Raw genomic sequence first — 16664 nt, 5'->3', positions numbered from 1 at the left:
AATAAATCCAAATATATTTGTATTAAAATTATTAAAATGACTGCAAGAAAAAAAAAAGATATGCAACTAAAATTACCAGAAGATATGTTTTATAAGCATATAATAACAGAATTTAGTGATTTTAACTTTACTCTTCTTGTTTTCTCTAAAATAAATAAAAGAATATGAAGCTTTTAACAACTGTATAGCTACTTTGTTATTCTAGTAAACACGTACAAATATATGCACGTGTTTATAATAATAATAGACATAAATAGATTTACATAATAATACAGCAGCATTCAACATTTGTTTTAGACTTTATCTTCATCATAGGACTTGTCTTGTCTAATAAGCTCTAGATATATATCATCTACTATTGATCTCAAAGTAAGGTGATTATAGATAGTTACTTTGTACACTACATGAAACCCTTGTGGCTTGTGGTGATATAACACTATAGAAATCATAAGATAAAAGTAGCCTTGTAACCAGTAAATCTTTAAATCTACAGAGAAATAATACACAAAATGAATAGAAATAGTCTTCCTTACCAGTTATCTCATCATAACTTTTGATGTCAATGTTTTATGAATAAAATCATCTTTATGATATCTAATGTATTATTATTATCTAAAATACAGGATTTGAATTCTTTTTTTCTTAAAAAAAAAAAGGAAAAAAAAAAAGAAGAATACAGGACTCTAAAAGCTATGATTTACAGTAGATGAAATTAAATCCAACGATGTTAAGAGAATCATTATAATACTATAAACACACCCACCACAGTAAATAATTAATAGTTCAGAACTAAAGGATGAAAATAAATAAAAAGATACATACTCCTCAAGCAATGGTATTTATTTAAAGTCAAATAGGGTGATCACATTATGTATATTTGTTGTCAATATTATCCCTTCTTCTAAATCTACTACATGTCAAAAAAAAAAGTATTGCTTGAATAAGCCAATCAAATTTTATCTTTAAAAATCTTTGAAAAAAAAAAAGGTAATTTGATCTTTTTTTACTTAAAATTTTTTTTTTCCTCATACCTTTTTTTTTCTTTTTCTATTAAACATGGAGGAATTAGTTCCCCTTTTTGTTAAAATCGGTCTTTCCGAGCAAAAGGCAAAAGATACTGCCAAAAATAAGAAATTAGCACCTACTCTTGAGTCAGTCATTAATGAAGCAGGTGTTCGTGAATCAGGTTGTGAAAAGGAAAAGGGTATTTTGTTGTATAGTTTAGCTACAACTGTCACCAAGAATGCTCTCGAACATGTTTCTTTTATTACCAAGAAAATTATGAACGGCGATTTGAAGACAACAGATCAAGTTTCTGGTAATATAATATAAATTAGTCATCAAATGACATTTACTGATTTAATAATAAAATTTACCATTTTTAGCTGCCATCAAGTTTTGCGAAGTAGATTTCAAGGAAGAAGGATTTGATGCTGCCTGTGGTGTTGGTATGTTTTGATTAATTCCATAGTATATAGATAGATTTTTATTTTTATTTTTATTTTTATTTTTATTTTTATTTTTATTTTTATTTTTATTTTTATTTATTTATTTATTTATTTTTTTTATTTTTTGCGACTTATAGGTATTGTCATTACTTCTGAACAAATTAGTCAAGCAGTAGCTGAATATATTGAAGCCAACAAAGAAAATATTGTTGCCAATCGTTACAAGACATTAGGTCCTACACTTTCCAATATGAGAAAAGTGGAGGCTCTTCGTTGGGCTGATGGTGGTAAAGTAAAGAATGAAGTTGAAGCTCAATATCTTGCTCTTTTGGGACCTAAAGATGAACGTGATGCTCCTCAAAAGAAAAAGAAGGAAGCCAAGAAGGTGACTCCTGAAGCCACCAAGAAAGCCGCCGCACCTGAGAAGAAGGCTGATCTCTCCAAGGTCTTCTTTGAAGGTGAACTTGGTAAATTACATAAGCCCGGTGAAAATCCACAAATTCATCCTGATTTGATGAAGGAGCACCTCAAGGCAACAGGTAGTAAGGTCATCACACGTTTCCCACCTGAACCTAATGGTTATCTTCATATTGGTCATGCAAAGGCTATTAACGTTAATTTTGGTTACGCAAAGGCTCATAACGGTATTACTTATCTTCGTTATGATGATACTAATCCCGAAGCTGAAGAAGAGAAATACTTTACATCCATTCTTGAGACTGTTAGATGGCTTGGATTTGAACCTTTTAAGATTACTTACTCTAGTGACTATTTCCAAGAGTTATTTGATTTAGCTGTCAAGTTGATTAAAAAGGGTTTAGCTTATACTTGTCAATGTACACCTGAAGAAATTAATGCTAATAGAGGTGGTAAAGATCATGGTGAGCGTAAGGCTTGTGCTCATCGTGAAAGACCGGTTGAGGAAACATTGGATCAATTTATGAAGATGAAAGAAGGCCGTTATAAAGAAGGAGAGATTACACTTCGTATGAAGATGGATTTGACAAATGGTAATCCTCAATTTTGGGATTTAATTGCTTATCGTGTGATGTATACACCTCATTTTAGAACACATGATCAATGGTGTATTTATCCTACTTATGACTTCACTCACTGCTTGGTTGACTCCTTTGAGAACATTACTCATTCACTCTGTACCACTGAATTTAGACAATCGCGAGAAAGTTATTATTGGTTGTGTGATGCTGTTGAAGTCTATAAGCCTGTCCAATGGGAATATGGTCGTTTGAATGTTACAGGTACTATCATGTCTAAGCGTAAGATTCTTAAGATGGTTAATAATAATTACGTGAGTGACTGGGATGATCCAAGACTCTATACACTTGTGGGTATTCGTAGACGTGGTGTCCCCCCTGAAGCTATTAATAGCTTTGTACTTGAACTTGGTGTAACTACAAGTCAAACAACGATTGAAGTCTCACGCTTTGATAATAAGACTCGTGAATATCTTGATAAGACAGCACCTCGTTTAATGACCATTTTAGATCCTGTTCGTGTAGTTTTGACAAATGTTCCTGATGATTATGTTGAAGAAGTAATTGTACCTAATAAACCTAGAGATCCATCTATGGGAGAACATAAGGTACCATTTACTAAAGTATTTTATATTGATCGATCTGATTTCCGTGAAGAAGATGCGAAGGGATACTATCGTCTTGCACCTGGTAAATCAGTGGGTCTTTTGTATGCTAAACATCCTGTTCATTGTACAAGCTATAAGAAGGATGCGGATGGTAAAGTAATTGAAATTGAATGTATTTATGAAAATGAAGGTGAATTTAAGAAGCCCAAGACCTATATTCATTGGGTAGCTGAATCAGCCAAGCATAACTCACCTGTCAAGTTGGATGAAGTTCGTATCTATGAACGACTCTTTAAACATGATAATCCTGAAACAGTTGAAGGAGGATATTTGAATGATCTTAACCCACTCTCTTTGGAAATTGTCAAGGGTGCAATTGCCGAAGTGGGTATGTATGACCATATCGCGGATTGGGTGAAGAAGACAGATGGAAAAAACAAAGAAAGTATGCGTTGGCAATTTACTCGTACAGGTTATTTCTGTTTAGATAAAGATACAGATTTAGATGCAGAATTAATCAAGTCAGGCAAAGTTAAAGAAGGATTGAAACATATTGTTATTAATCGTACTGTTTCTCTAAAAGAAGATTCAGAAAAAGATTAAATAAAGTTACTACTACTTTTTATTGACCCCATGAGTATTTTTTTTTTTTTTTTTTTTTTGCCAGCATGCGGTGATAGTGTACATCTTGGATAGCAAAAGTATGACTTAGAATGAGTATGTATTTGACCTCTTACAAAGCCATATGTGTGAAAGAGATAGAGTCTATACATGCTAATCTCGTTGTATCTATTTTTTTTCTTGTGACAGACTATACAAGCTCAACTTGCAAAATTTTGATGCATTGATGTATACGAGCTATACATCTTTGAGCTAGTCGGATAATTTGTAATAGTTTATGTTGAAATACCATGTCTATGAACAAAACATTGTTTAAATCCATGTGCTCCTAATCAGGACAATGACACCACGCATCTACCTCGTTAATAGATAGTTCCATTGATCCTTAGACTACTTGTATCATTGAACTAATCCGCTTGTTCTGTTTCATTTATTCAGTAAAAATCTCGTATTTTTGAAGTACATTCAGTTCAAATAACGGGCAAAACACTCAACAGTACTAAACAAATAAGTACCCTGACGCTTGTCACCTCAAATAAAGATAACTTTAATTTCACTACTCAGTATTACTGATTACTTTCATGTCTTTTTTCTATTGCCCACTACTCTTTCTCTCCATTTATCGTACAAGATATTATTTGTCGCGTATTACATTCTTTTCTTATGAAGTCTTAAAAAAACCCCCCCCCGCTTAAATAATAGGTCATTCTCAACAGTACAATTTGATGACATAACAATACTGGATTCGATAAGCTACTTGAGAAAGAGAAGAACGTACCTGAATAAACATCTAATCGCTGTTGCAGCAATTACAACAGTTGCCATATCTTTTAACTATCTTTTTATTATGGGTATTAGAACAGTTTTATAAGTTTAGGCGTTTTAATACCCTAGAAGGGACACACCTAAAAACTGTTTGACATATAACTTCAAGTGTTATGATGTGTTTTTTTTAAAGAATTAACAATAAGGTTCAGAGTAGCCGATTGGGCAAAATATAGTAAATTTTCCATCTTTGATGAGCAACTTCTAAGGGAATTGGTTGACCATGTGGCAAGGTAGCAAGAATGAGCCCATAGGACAGACGTTAGTTTCTTTTAAGTGTACAAAAGCGCTTTTTTTTTTTCCCAGAGGCTACATGAAATTTCTGATTATCTAAACCTTCTTTTTATTTTATTTAGGAAAAAAAGAGTTTGAAGTATCTCTTGTAATATTTGCTTCCAAGACAGTAAATCATTGCTTCGATTGATGACAGAAAGTTACTGAGGTGCGTGCAAGTGTAGTAACATCTTCTACTGCTTTATAAGCATTATTAATTATAATAGGATGTAGGTCGAAATGAGGAGTAGAAGATCTCCAAGTAAGAGGGAGGGGGGTCATAGTAATGAAAAAAGAATTCTGAGACAACATCGTCCATAGAACAAATTCCTCATATTATGCTTGGATATTGCCAAAGTAACAAGAAAGTCGTCTCTTTTTAAACCGCCCTTTCTTTCTCTAGAGAAGCGTAGGCTCATACTTACTCCTGTCTATGTTTGCAAGTAATTCACTAACAGACTCATGATGAATAGGCATTATATTAATTGTGCTCACCATTCTTTACATGATAGGTGAATTATCCATAATCATATAGGAACTTTCTTTACACTAAGGATACTTGTCCATATCACTCATCGTTTTCTCAACGAAACTGGTATAATGGTTAGTGTTAGTTTCGTCCGAAATTTTTGCTTTCACCATGGTCACTTTTCTCTTCCAAGCCCATACGACATTCACTTTTTTTGGTTACGAGAGGAACAAAAAATTTCCGTGTTAACCACTTCAAGCATACAGGCTTTACTGAGAATTGTATGATTGGTTGTTCGTGTTAAAGGTGCAGTATTTTATAACAGGAGTGTCTTGATTTGATCTTGCTGTTGATATCGAATGCGCTCTCATTAATAAAAACCCCATTTTTTTTTTTTTTTTTTTTTTGGTATTGTCCATATCGGTTTTGAGCCAAGTTTCAACCCATTCACATCTCGTTTTAATCTTGTCAGGGTGGTTTCTTGCAACAGAATGGCGAGTCGCTTTTTTTTTTTTTTTTTGATACATACAATAGAGATAAAATCAGGAACTGCTGAAAACAAAAACTCTATTGTAATAGACTATGCCTGATAAAATCTTATATCGGTAAAATAATAGTAAAAAAAAAAAAAAGTGTACCTTCCAAGAAAACTTCGACGGTCCTGTTTTTACATTGGTTGTCCCATTTTCAATATCGCTGTCCCAAATTTTATTTTGATTGGCCCAAATTTTTTTTTTTTTCTGCTGTATGAATTCTAAATTAAAAAAAGCGTGCAACCTTTTTTTTTTTTAGAATGAACCAATGTTTTTTATTTATCAGATCATTATATAGAATGGCATTTATATTTTTTATTTTTTTTTTATTTCTTTATGTATATTAAACTATATGATTATATACAGTTTTAATTAATAATCTAAAAAGTCTATAATAATTAAAAGAAGGAAGAAGATAATATGCAATGATGATATGTATACGAATTAATATTAATAGTAGTAGTAGTAGTAGTAATAGTAGTAGATAAGGAGAAAGCAAGAAAAAGCGGAGAAGAGATTTTCAGGGAGATACAAAAAAAGTGTTTTGGTATATGTATAATTTCCTCTTAAAATAATAGTGGTCAATTTTAAGGAGACGCTCCCGAAGAAGAAGAAGGAGTAGAAGCTTCACCAAAGAAAAAGTCTTCTGCAGAATGTTCGGATAAATAACGATGTAACTCAGCTGACTCTCTTCCATCATACGGTAACATTTGGTTTTTCCATCTACATTGTGAGCATTCATACCGCACAGTTGAATTATCTGTGATGCGTTTATTTAAGACTATCAATGACTTCTCTGAACGTGTTAATTGTACTGAAGTTGGATTTTTACATCTTGGACAAGGATGTGAGGCATGTTCTAAAGAAATCTTCTTTCCAGAATTAGATATTATAATAAATCCAGTCATTAAAGTAAAAAATATAAATGTGTGTGTTCTTTTGGGAAGATAAATAAAAAAAAGAGAGTAAGAAATAAAGAGGGAAAAATAAAAACAATCAAAATCATTTCTTTTTATATTATTTAACATTGGAAGGCAGCGGAGAATTAAAAAAAAACAAAAAAAGGGGAGGTGGTTGGAGGAAGAGAAATTGTATGAAGGGAAAATGTGGAAAAATTTTTTTTTTTTTTTAATGGAGGCAAAGTTTTAAAATAATAATAACCAGAAGATGTTTTTAGCCACGTTTTGATTTAATTGAAATTGTACAACACAGCTATCGTCATAGCCAATTAAAATACTGCTATTGTCGTCATACCAACGTATGTAAAGTTAACCATGGAAACCTTTTTTTATAGTTTTTTTTTTCTGTTACTATGATACAGGGCAACAATAAAAGATAGGACACATTTTTTTATTTACTACCAACAGTAAGATATGGATATATTTATTAATAGAATAAAAATACAATTACATCATTTGGTTTTTCTCTTTTTACAATGAATATCTCAAATGGGATACTAAATTAAGCATGTATCACCATTTAATTCTCCACTTCAAAAAATATTATCATTATACCTTCTTGTTGTTAAAATACATTTTAATTAACAAAAAAAGGTATATTATTAAGAAAAGAAATTTCTTCCATTCCGACCCAACGAATTTTTATATCATCATTCTATCCTCCTTTAAGCAATAAAAAAAAACTAGAAGGAGTAACATTTTCTCCGAATAGTAATAACCCCAGACCTGGGAGAAGGATGCATAGCTTCATTTTATTTTAATATGTACATAAACTCTTATCTCCTCTAATGCATTTCTTTATTATAGACTATTTTAAATGATAAGAATAAAAAAAATAACATCGAACAAGTTATACATTTATGTACACACACACACACATAAATATTAATACGTATATGTATATGTATATATATAATCTATAACATATTTATTATTATTATTATTATTATTCGAACTAATAAATGTTTCACTTCAGATAAACCTATAAGAAGAATGTGTTTTCTGAATAGAAAAGAATAATTGTGGGGGGAGGAGATTCTGGTCTAAAATTCGTTGTTTTCATTTAAGAAAAATATTATCAAAAGTATTTGTTAAAATAGTATGTGTTCTAGACATAATAAAAAAAAAGTAGACAATATATTTAGAAACCCAACAAAAGTTAGTTGTTAAAGTTTACCCTTAAGTCCCTTTTTTTTTGACGTACTTGGTGGCTAATAAAATAGAAATGCTGATCAAAACGATGATATGTATTTTAAGATTTGAGACAAAGTTTCATTTTTTTTTTCTTCCCCGCGTCATCAACAGAATGGACAGAGAATTGAATTTTATACTCCCACATTTTAGGTTTTATTAAACCATTCATAAAATAAATATCTCAAATAAACAGAAATTATCTTTACAATTTAGCTATTATCTAGATATATGATAATCTATAAATGAAGATAAACTTTATTAAAGTAAAGTAAAGTAAAGTAAAAGAAAAAAAAATCTATTATGAACAGATTCATAGAAAAAAAATTTTTTTTTTCATTTTTTTTGGACTTTACTAATAGGACAAAGATGACGTTATTATAGTATTACATTTTTTTTTCTCTTTTCCTCTTCCTCTTCCTTTTTTTCTTTTCCATTATATTATGATACTATTTGAAAAGTTGATTGTAGAAGAGGCTTCTTTACTGAAAACATGTATTGACTTTTTTGCAAGAAATAAATTCTTTAGTACAACTGCATTTATTTTATCCATTATATATGTTATAAATGAGCGTATTTTAAAACCTCCAAAAAGGCTTAGGCACATTCCTTATCAGGGATATTTTGAATTATTCAAATCTATCAAAAATAAAGAGTCTTATTGGGATCGATCATATAGGCTAACTCTTCCTTATATCAATTCCCCGAAAAATAACAATGTTTACTTGGTATGCATGTTGTTTCTCCCTTTCCTCCCCCCCATTATAAGATTTAAATTAAACTTGCATTTTTTTTTATATAGAGACCAGGAAGAACAGGATGGGAAGTTCACATAGCAAATCCAGCTGATGCTAAATTCATACTTTTGAAACATGGTATGATATCTCTATTATTTTATTTTATTTTTTTACGTACATACACGCAGTTTTATTTAATCATTTAAATGTAGACCTATTTCCAAAGGCAAATATGATGGCTGGAGCTGGGAAAAGAACATTAACAGGAAAATTTATGGATAGTGCTAATATCTTGTTTTCAAATGGACATATTTGGAAATCACAAAGAATGATAGCTAACCCAGCTTTTCGGCGTTCAATGCCTGTAAAATTATTTGGTAAATTAACTGTCGACTTGTTTAAAGTAGTAGATGACATGCCAGAAACTGTGGAAGTCACTGATTTGATGGAGAGATGGACCTTGGATGCTATTGGAAAAGCAGGTTTTGGTAAGAAGAATAGATGTGTGAACTTTATAGAATATGCACAGACTGATAACATTATAAATATATATATAAAGGATTTGACTTTAACGCTATCCGGGAAAAAGACAACCCATGGGTCAATAGTTATAATATGATTAATAAAGGAATTCAGGATCCTCTTTACCTTTTATTTCCTTTATTAGATTCAACCTTATTAGGTCTCTTTCCAAAACGAAAACGAATTCATCTTGAAATGGATAAATTCTTAAAAATGATTGATCATGTGATTCTAAATAAAAGAGAGGATATGAAAAATAATCAGCCCAATGAAGACCTTGAGGAAAATGAACGTGATCTTTTAAGTTTGATGATAGAAGGTGAAAATAGAGGTGAAGGCATTCTTACAAATGGTGAATTAAAGGTATATTTTCTAATATGAATCATATTGTTATTACTGTTTACTTGTTATGCTAAGAGGGCTTGTATTATATTATATATAGAGTAATCTATGCCTATTCTTTTTAGCCGGACATGAGACAACTACGAATGCTCTTTCCTTTATTATTTATTATTTAGCAAAATACCCTGTAAGTAAGACTATTTAAAAAGTAGAAAGCTGTTTCATTTATTTATTTCAATATGTATAAGCATATTCAACAAAAAGCAAGAGATGAAGCAATTCGAATCCTTGGAGATGAACCGTTTGATATTTTACCTACTGCTGATCAGCTCAAACAAATTGTCTATATTAATCAAGTTATAAAAGAGGTACCTAAGGAATAATATATACATATAAAGTAGAAATCATCTTTTGTTAATATGATGTATAGACTTTGCGATTAAATGGACCCACTATCGGTGTGCTTCCTCGTATTGTTTCAGAAGATATAGTTTTACCATCAGGTGTACCTGTTCCAAAGGGTGTAGGCATTACTGTCGATATATTTAATATTCATCACTGCGAAAAATACTGGACCAATCCAGATCAATTTGATCCCGAAAGATTTAATGAAAATTATGGAAAAGATGTGCGTAAATCAGGCGAAGGCTTGACTTATTTACCCTTTGGAAACGGGGCAAGACAATGTCTTGGTATGAACTTTAGTTTAGTTGAGCAACGAGTTATGCTATTAATGTTATGTAAGTAATGATAATCAAAAAAAAAAAAAAAAAAAGTATTTATAACAAGTTATAACTATTCAATATGAATTATTTTATCCTATCATAGTGCGGAAATATGTCTGGAACTTGCCTGATGACTCTATCCATAAAGATAAAATTATTACTGCAGGCATGTTTATCATTGCTCCACAAAATTTAAAAATTACTTTTCAAAGACGTTATTAACTTTATAGTATATTATTCCATTGACGTATAACTATTCATCACTATATAAATACATATACAAAAAAAAAATATAATTTATTTTCAAGGTCAATACTTGAGAAGCATCTTTCAATGTATTTTATGAAAGAGCATTTACAAAATTGTATTGCAAAGAAAAATACATTAACTATAAAATTGACTGGATTAGTAGAATAAAAGTCATTCTTTTTATATAAAATTTTTTCTTTCATCATTCTCCCATCTTGACAAATGGAATCTTTGTTAAAATGTCTAAAAGATAAATCATTAATTTGCTAACTTTATTCCTAGTAAGAAAATGTTTATAATCATAATTCTAGTTGAAATGCATCTTGAACTCAGCTCCACCAGGGAAATTACTTCCACCACCAAATGGGAAACCATTTTGGAAGCTAAATCCTCCTTGAGTAAATTGGAATGGGAAACCTCCCATAGGTCCATGACCTCCACTTCCGCCACCTGCACTTCCTTGTTCAGGATCATAAGGATCAAATCCATTATCATATTGTTGCCTCATATCTAAAATAAATATCCATATCATTCAGTATGATATATATGTATACATTTATACAAATTCATTATTTTACCAGCATCACTTAAAACTTCATAAGCTTGGTTAATCTCTGCCATCTTTCTTTCAACTTCTTCTTTTCCAAGATCACCGCTATATTTATCAGGATGCCACTCATGTGCCTTTTTACGATATGCCTTTTTGATCTCTCGAGTATCTGCATCAGGTGAAACATCCAAGATTTTATAATAGTCTCTCTTCTTTGACATCTTTAATCTCTGATGAGCTTGTTGTAATAATTGTCGAATACGATGATCACGACCACCTGAAATCTCATTTGCCTTTTCCAAGTCACGAACAGCAGCTTCAAATTCTTTTCGTTTCAAAAGAACTTCTCCACGATATGATAAAGCATCCACATCATCATCTTGAATCTCTAATGTCTTTGAACACCATAAATGGATCTTTTCATCGTCCTTTTGTTGACCATATAATTTACAAGCCATCTGATAACATTTGAAATGTAATCTTTTTGGTAAGCTATTTGTCTTTAATTCCTTTACAAGTTCGTCATAGTCTGAATCTACTTCCTTTAAAATACCTTCACGATTCATAGTACCGATAAGACGATTAGCTGCTGTTGCATATTTCTTTAACTCAATGTCCTTTTCAACTGACTGTATTGTCTTTTCCAATTTTTTCATTTTTTTAAATAGTTTTTTACATTGCTTTTGTTCTGGGTCATAATGTAAACATTGTTTAATGTGTGTCAAAGCGCCTTGCATTTCTGACAGAGAATAAAAATTGATTTTAGATAATAAAATTAAAATAGTTGGATCAGATGGATTCAATTGTGCCGCTCGTCTATTGATAAAATAAGATAATTGAATAAGATGAAAGGAAAATAATTCTATATATATTATGTATACTTTACGCAAAATCACCTGCAGCTTCTTCAATTTCTCCTCGGGCAATATGACATTGAGCTCTTAATAAACGAGCATAAGTATAAGAAGGTGAAATACGAGATGCAGTGCTTGCTAAAGTAATACATGTTTCGAACTTTCCATTCTCTTTTTCAATTTCAGCTTGTTTTATTGAACTTTGAGCTTCTTTAACTGATTGAAGCTAATCCATTTATAAGTCATTATATACATGTATATATACATATTTTTTTAAGAAAAAAAAATGTATACTGAATATTCAAACTTACCAATTGTTCAGTGTCTGTATGAGTTGGATAAGTAGATAAATATTTTTCCAAATCCTGAATGGCCAAATCAAAACTTCCTTCTTTGGCATATATACGAGCTCTTTCTAATAAAGCTTTATGGAAATCAGGTTTAAGGTCCAAGATTTTTGTAAAGTCATCCACCGCAGCATTGTAACGTCCCAAAGAAAGATAGGCAGTAGCTCTCTTGAAATAAGTTAAATAATTATCAGGTTCTTTGTCTATTAGAATTTAAAATTAAATAAATAAGCAAGATGAGGTAGATGATGACCGACTTACGAATGGCTGCATCAAAGCTTAGTAAGGCATTATTGAATTGTCTACTTATTAGATAACTGTTGCCTTCAGCTAAATGTTGTTGAACACTTTTACTATCCGCAAATACAGAATAAGGTAATAAAAATGGAAGGATACAAGCAATAAGGTAACGATGATGTTTTAATTTCATAGTTGCAAGTCAAAAAAAAAAAATAAATAAATAGAGTAAAATAAAATATTCATGTGGATTATCAAGAATTTCTTTATTTTATTTTATTTTTTTATTTTATGTGGATTTTTTTGATTGGCTTTCAAGAAACGAGATCACGCACGTGACCATTTTTTAAATGTTGTTATTTTCTGTGGTTGTCCTTTTATCTTTCCTTCCTCCCCCTCTTTTTTTTTTTTTTTTTTTTTTTTTTTTTTTTTTCGTTTTTGTTTTCAAACACAAACAACATGTCAAATAATGAAGATTACCTAAGTAATCTCTTACTGGCTATTCAATCTGAATTGCGTAACAAAAACTTATTAGGATCTGATTTAGAACAAACATTTGCATTTGTTAAAGCAGTAAAATTAGATTATACTTTCTAATATTACTTTCATATTGATTTTATACTTAAAAAGGTGGACTGGACTCAGCCTTGGATACTAAGCTTAATAGGCTTTCATATCCTTTGCTTTATTATACTTATCGTTTTAAGAAATAATCATAACTTTCTATCTATCTACTTTTTTATTTTATGCAAGTATCTCACTTCTTATATGTTTCAATTTTATATTAACATAATAATAAATCATTGTAGTGGGATTAGCAACATTAACAAAGCCTTTAAATGATTTTGGAATAAAACACTGGCAATCGTTTTCAAAGGACCCTTATTTCAATACTTCTGGATTATTTATTGTTTCAGTTTATTCGTTTCCTATAATCCTTAATAGCTTAATTACGCTGGTAAATTAATACAAAACATATATTTTGTAAAATATTAAAAATTCTATTATCACTTAGATGTGGATATTGAAAGCAATTGTTTCTCTATTCGTACAAACAAAAAAACTGCAATTAAAGCAAAAAATTGACAGACAACGTCAAAAGAAGAAGAAATAAGCATCCTAAATTACCTTATTTGGCATGTCTTTAAATTCTTTCCCCTTTCCCCCCAAAAAAAAAATTGCCAAAAATATATATTCATATTCAGATAGTTTGATCTGTCGAATATATAAATAACGTGCATTATATAACTGCTTGTTCGATATATATATATATATATATTTTACGTGTAATAAAAATGCTAGAGAAACTCTTAATTCTATCAGTCCAGTTCTTTTATTGGGTTGCATTTTTGCAACAAACTATGGCTCTTTCTTCAAAAAGCATCATTTGAATTATTTTTAGAGAGGATCCAATAAACCTTATACTACGATCCCCCACCATGACAATGGAGTCTCAAGCTAGCTTTTTACGTTCAAAAATAAAAAGTAATAAATTCAAATTCAAATCTAGCTAGGACCCTTATGATCGTTAGTTATCTAGTATGCATGGAAGCAAACTGTATTATAAAGTAAACGACTACTTCTACAACTTTTGAACATCCAGGCATTTCATAAAATACTGTGTTGTTGTTTGGAAATCAACTATTCATGTAGGATGTGGTGGTGTAAAGACTAGTAAAAATTTTTGGGTAAAGGTGTTAAATTATTAACCTGCTCTTATTCTCCTCTTGGTAATGTAGTAGTAGATGATAATGTTTTCGTGGATGAAAGTAGATTCAAAAATAAAAGAAAAAAAAACTAGCTACTGATAATATATGTAAGCATTTATTTAAGCAATGGTAATAGACATAAAAATAAAAAATAGAACAATTATACAGAAGTATTATTATCCTGAAGATAGACAATATCTTCCCAGGAATAAGTCAAATATTCATTGTTTTCATTAAAATCAGTAATGGCAGCATCAATTTTTTGCATTATTCGGATTTTCCTCTCCCCGGTCTCCCAATCTTGAGATAATAAGCTTGAGCTTGAGCTTGAGCTTTGTGAGCTTTGTGAGTATGGCGAATCTTCTCGATAACATGTATCAGGAGTCAGGGTAGAAGAAAGGAAGACTAAATCGTCTTCTTTAGCTATGTCAGTAATTAGCCTAATTATTTCAAAGTTTTGAATTACTATTCTCTATAATTAAAATACAAATAATACATGAGAAATTATATTCAAGAAATAGATTCAGTATAAAAGTTCATACCACTAATGATATAACGGCAGCTAAATATTCAGCAACTGAAGTTCCTTCTTGATCAGTATTTGGAATTCTGACTACTTTCAAGACTGAGTGAAGTATTACACCTGCAATAAGCTTTGTACCGATAATTTGCAGTTTGAGCTTATTAAATTGGCAGGTTACGGCTGTGATATATTTAATGCATTCTTCGTAAGGTAAGAGAGACATCCAAAAAGTCAATGCTTGTTCTCTTAAGTTCTTGGTCTTTTCTCTATCTTGAGAAGTGTTTGAGTTTGGTTTATCCTCACAGTAAAATGCATCGTTCAAGCCACCGTTATGCGAAAATATAAAATCTAGTCTGACATTCTTTGTGTCCGAATCTAGCAAGCCCATTTGTGATGGAAGGTAAATAAAAGATAAAAGACAAAATAAAAAGAGAGAAAGGGAACAAAAGGAAGTATAGTTTGAGACTGTTTTTTATTCAATAAATAAAGTTAAAAGAAAAGCTAAAGAAAGAAGTTCAAGATTATTTTGTGTCTAAACAACTGCTTGTATTTATATTAATGAATCCTGAATCAAAGAAATAAAAATAACCGCCAAAGAACATGAGTCATGAAACAGTATTAGTATTCGGATATACGTCTTGTTGATTCAAGAGACTGATCTATGGATTATCTATTGGGTGTTATAATGATCTGATCAAGTTTTAAATAAAAAATTTATTGTTTAATCTGAGTATATGTTCCTGATATCTTTTATGTTTTATTTTATTGGATCAAAGACGACCTGAATCCTTTATCAAGGTTATAAAAATAAATATTTAGAAATGATACGATGTCTTATAATTGATACATCTAGACAATTGGATGTCAATAAGTTTTATATTATTTACAAGATGTTATATACAGAGTTTTATTTCATATTCAGGCTTATATTTTATCCTGTATTATGTAATTCATCTATTATAATATTACTCATGATTATATCCAGAGCTTGTTCTATAACACCATTGCCCTTAGTGATTTTACGATATGAGAATGACACTCCGCCCTAATAAAAATAATGATAAGTATTTGCTTATTCTTTATTTAATGTTATTACTTTATACCTTTTAGTTTCATAGCCTGTTTGTCCACAGAAAATAAGATCAAACAGGTCACCGTAAACATTTACTCGGTACCAATCTTCGTTATGGTCACCTTTTAATATATTATGGTGCCATAGGTAGCATCTGATATCCAAAAAAATTAAAGCTTCATTAGTATTTTTAAACCTTTACTAATACATTCGTAATACCTACAGCTTTTGTATAGCTAATTTTATGAAGGGAAGTTCAGACTCATCACAAAAAGGATCAATTTCCTTAACAGATTGGTATAGATCTTCTTTTGTATGACATTTACTAATATATTTTAAAGCTCTATATTCTTTATTCTTCAACAGTGTGGGCAATACTAGGCGATAGTGCTTACAAATGTCATCAACCGAAGACTTCAGACGTTTGGGTATGATTGATGATTTCGTTAGATTTAAAACACTTTTCGTACCACTAGCATGATAATGATTAACATGAATATGTATTTTTTTTTTATTTGTTTATTTATTTTTTTTACTTACAAGTATTCATTTAATATCCTAACTTTGTTCTCCCAACCAGCAGCACGCAGATCTGTAGTTCTGATGCGTTTTCTTTTCTTTGATTTTGGTAATCCTGCAACATTAGAATTACTATTATTTGAATAGTTTTCATTTTTATTGATGTCATCATTTTGATTATCTTCAGGTTGGAGGAACTCTTGATACGCTATTTGCACTGGGCTCTTTTTCAGTATTTCTTTTGATTGCTACAAAAAAAAAAGAAGGATATTTTTAATATTATCGTATAAAAGTTAAACACAAATGTATCAAAAAAGTTACCTTTTTGATATTCGAATTAATATTGATAAAGCAGG

General features: G+C 30.4%; 8 protein-coding genes across 8 annotated transcripts; 3 read left to right on the top strand and 5 right to left on the bottom strand.

The window, feature by feature from the left end:
* The first annotated feature begins 998 nt into the window (after positions 1-998).
* On the top strand, positions 999-3687 carry BX663DRAFT_478309 (tRNA synthetases class I, catalytic domain-containing protein). Its single transcript, XM_051524299.1, has 3 exons — positions 999-1318; positions 1386-1448; positions 1586-3687. Exons 1-3 carry the CDS (start codon positions 1057-1059, stop codon positions 3652-3654), a joined length of 2394 nt encoding a protein of 797 aa, XP_051379429.1. The 5' UTR covers positions 999-1056; the 3' UTR covers positions 3655-3687.
* Positions 3688-6065: 2378 nt separating this feature from the next.
* On the bottom strand, positions 6066-6815 carry BX663DRAFT_520941 (uncharacterized protein). The gene has a single exon (XM_051529170.1). The coding sequence runs from the start codon at positions 6798-6800 to the stop codon at positions 6360-6362; it is 441 nt and encodes a 146-aa protein (XP_051379428.1). The 5' UTR covers positions 6801-6815; the 3' UTR covers positions 6066-6359.
* Positions 6816-8365: 1550 nt separating this feature from the next.
* On the top strand, positions 8366-10470 carry BX663DRAFT_489113 (cytochrome P450; the record flags this gene model as incomplete). The annotated part of the gene is made up of 8 exons (XM_051524867.1): positions 8366-8650; positions 8725-8797; positions 8872-9147; positions 9219-9544; positions 9624-9710; positions 9772-9891; positions 9954-10263; positions 10352-10470. The coding sequence occupies 8 exons, from the start codon at positions 8366-8368 to the stop codon at positions 10468-10470; spliced, it is 1596 nt and encodes a 531-aa protein (XP_051379427.1).
* Positions 10471-10605: 135 nt separating this feature from the next.
* Positions 10606-12701, bottom strand: BX663DRAFT_520936 (uncharacterized protein). The gene is made up of 5 exons (XM_051529169.1): positions 12510-12701; positions 12213-12451; positions 11934-12127; positions 11076-11863; positions 10606-11007 (listed from the first exon to the last, which is right to left on the bottom strand). The coding sequence occupies exons 1-5, from the start codon at positions 12676-12678 to the stop codon at positions 10805-10807; spliced, it is 1593 nt and encodes a 530-aa protein (XP_051379426.1). The 5' UTR covers positions 12679-12701; the 3' UTR covers positions 10606-10804.
* A 243-nt stretch (positions 12702-12944) lies between these two features.
* On the top strand, positions 12945-13599 carry BX663DRAFT_489111 (transmembrane protein 18-domain-containing protein; the record flags this gene model as incomplete). Its single annotated transcript, XM_051524866.1, has 3 exons — positions 12945-13002; positions 13295-13443; positions 13501-13599. The coding sequence occupies 3 exons, from the start codon at positions 12945-12947 to the stop codon at positions 13597-13599; spliced, it is 306 nt and encodes a 101-aa protein (XP_051379425.1).
* Positions 13600-14340: 741 nt separating this feature from the next.
* Positions 14341-15191, bottom strand: BX663DRAFT_520932 (uncharacterized protein). Its single transcript, XM_051529168.1, has one exon. The coding sequence runs from the start codon at positions 15103-15105 to the stop codon at positions 14731-14733; it is 375 nt and encodes a 124-aa protein (XP_051379423.1). The 5' UTR covers positions 15106-15191; the 3' UTR covers positions 14341-14730.
* On the bottom strand, positions 14355-14630 carry BX663DRAFT_441279 (uncharacterized protein; the record flags this gene model as incomplete). Its single annotated transcript, XM_051523447.1, has 1 exon — positions 14355-14630. A coding segment is annotated over one exon (276 nt), but the record flags the coding sequence as incomplete, so codon positions are not given.
* Positions 15192-15710: 519 nt separating the features above from the next.
* On the bottom strand, positions 15711-16556 carry BX663DRAFT_554847 (uncharacterized protein; the record flags this gene model as incomplete). The annotated part of the gene is made up of 4 exons (XM_051531569.1): positions 15711-15762; positions 15821-15943; positions 16013-16261; positions 16330-16556. Coding segments are annotated over 4 exons (651 nt in total), but the record flags the coding sequence as incomplete, so codon positions are not given.
* Between the last annotated feature and the right edge of the window lie 108 nt (positions 16557-16664).

This window comes from Cokeromyces recurvatus (assembly GCF_025118155.1).
Source record: "Cokeromyces recurvatus strain NRRL 2243 chromosome Unknown BX663scaffold_30, whole genome shotgun sequence".
NCBI lineage: Eukaryota > Fungi > Mucoromycota > Mucoromycetes > Mucorales > Mucoraceae > Cokeromyces > Cokeromyces recurvatus.
The sequence above is the reverse complement of the archived record's forward strand: the minus strand, read 5'-3'. Positions and strand labels throughout refer to the sequence as shown.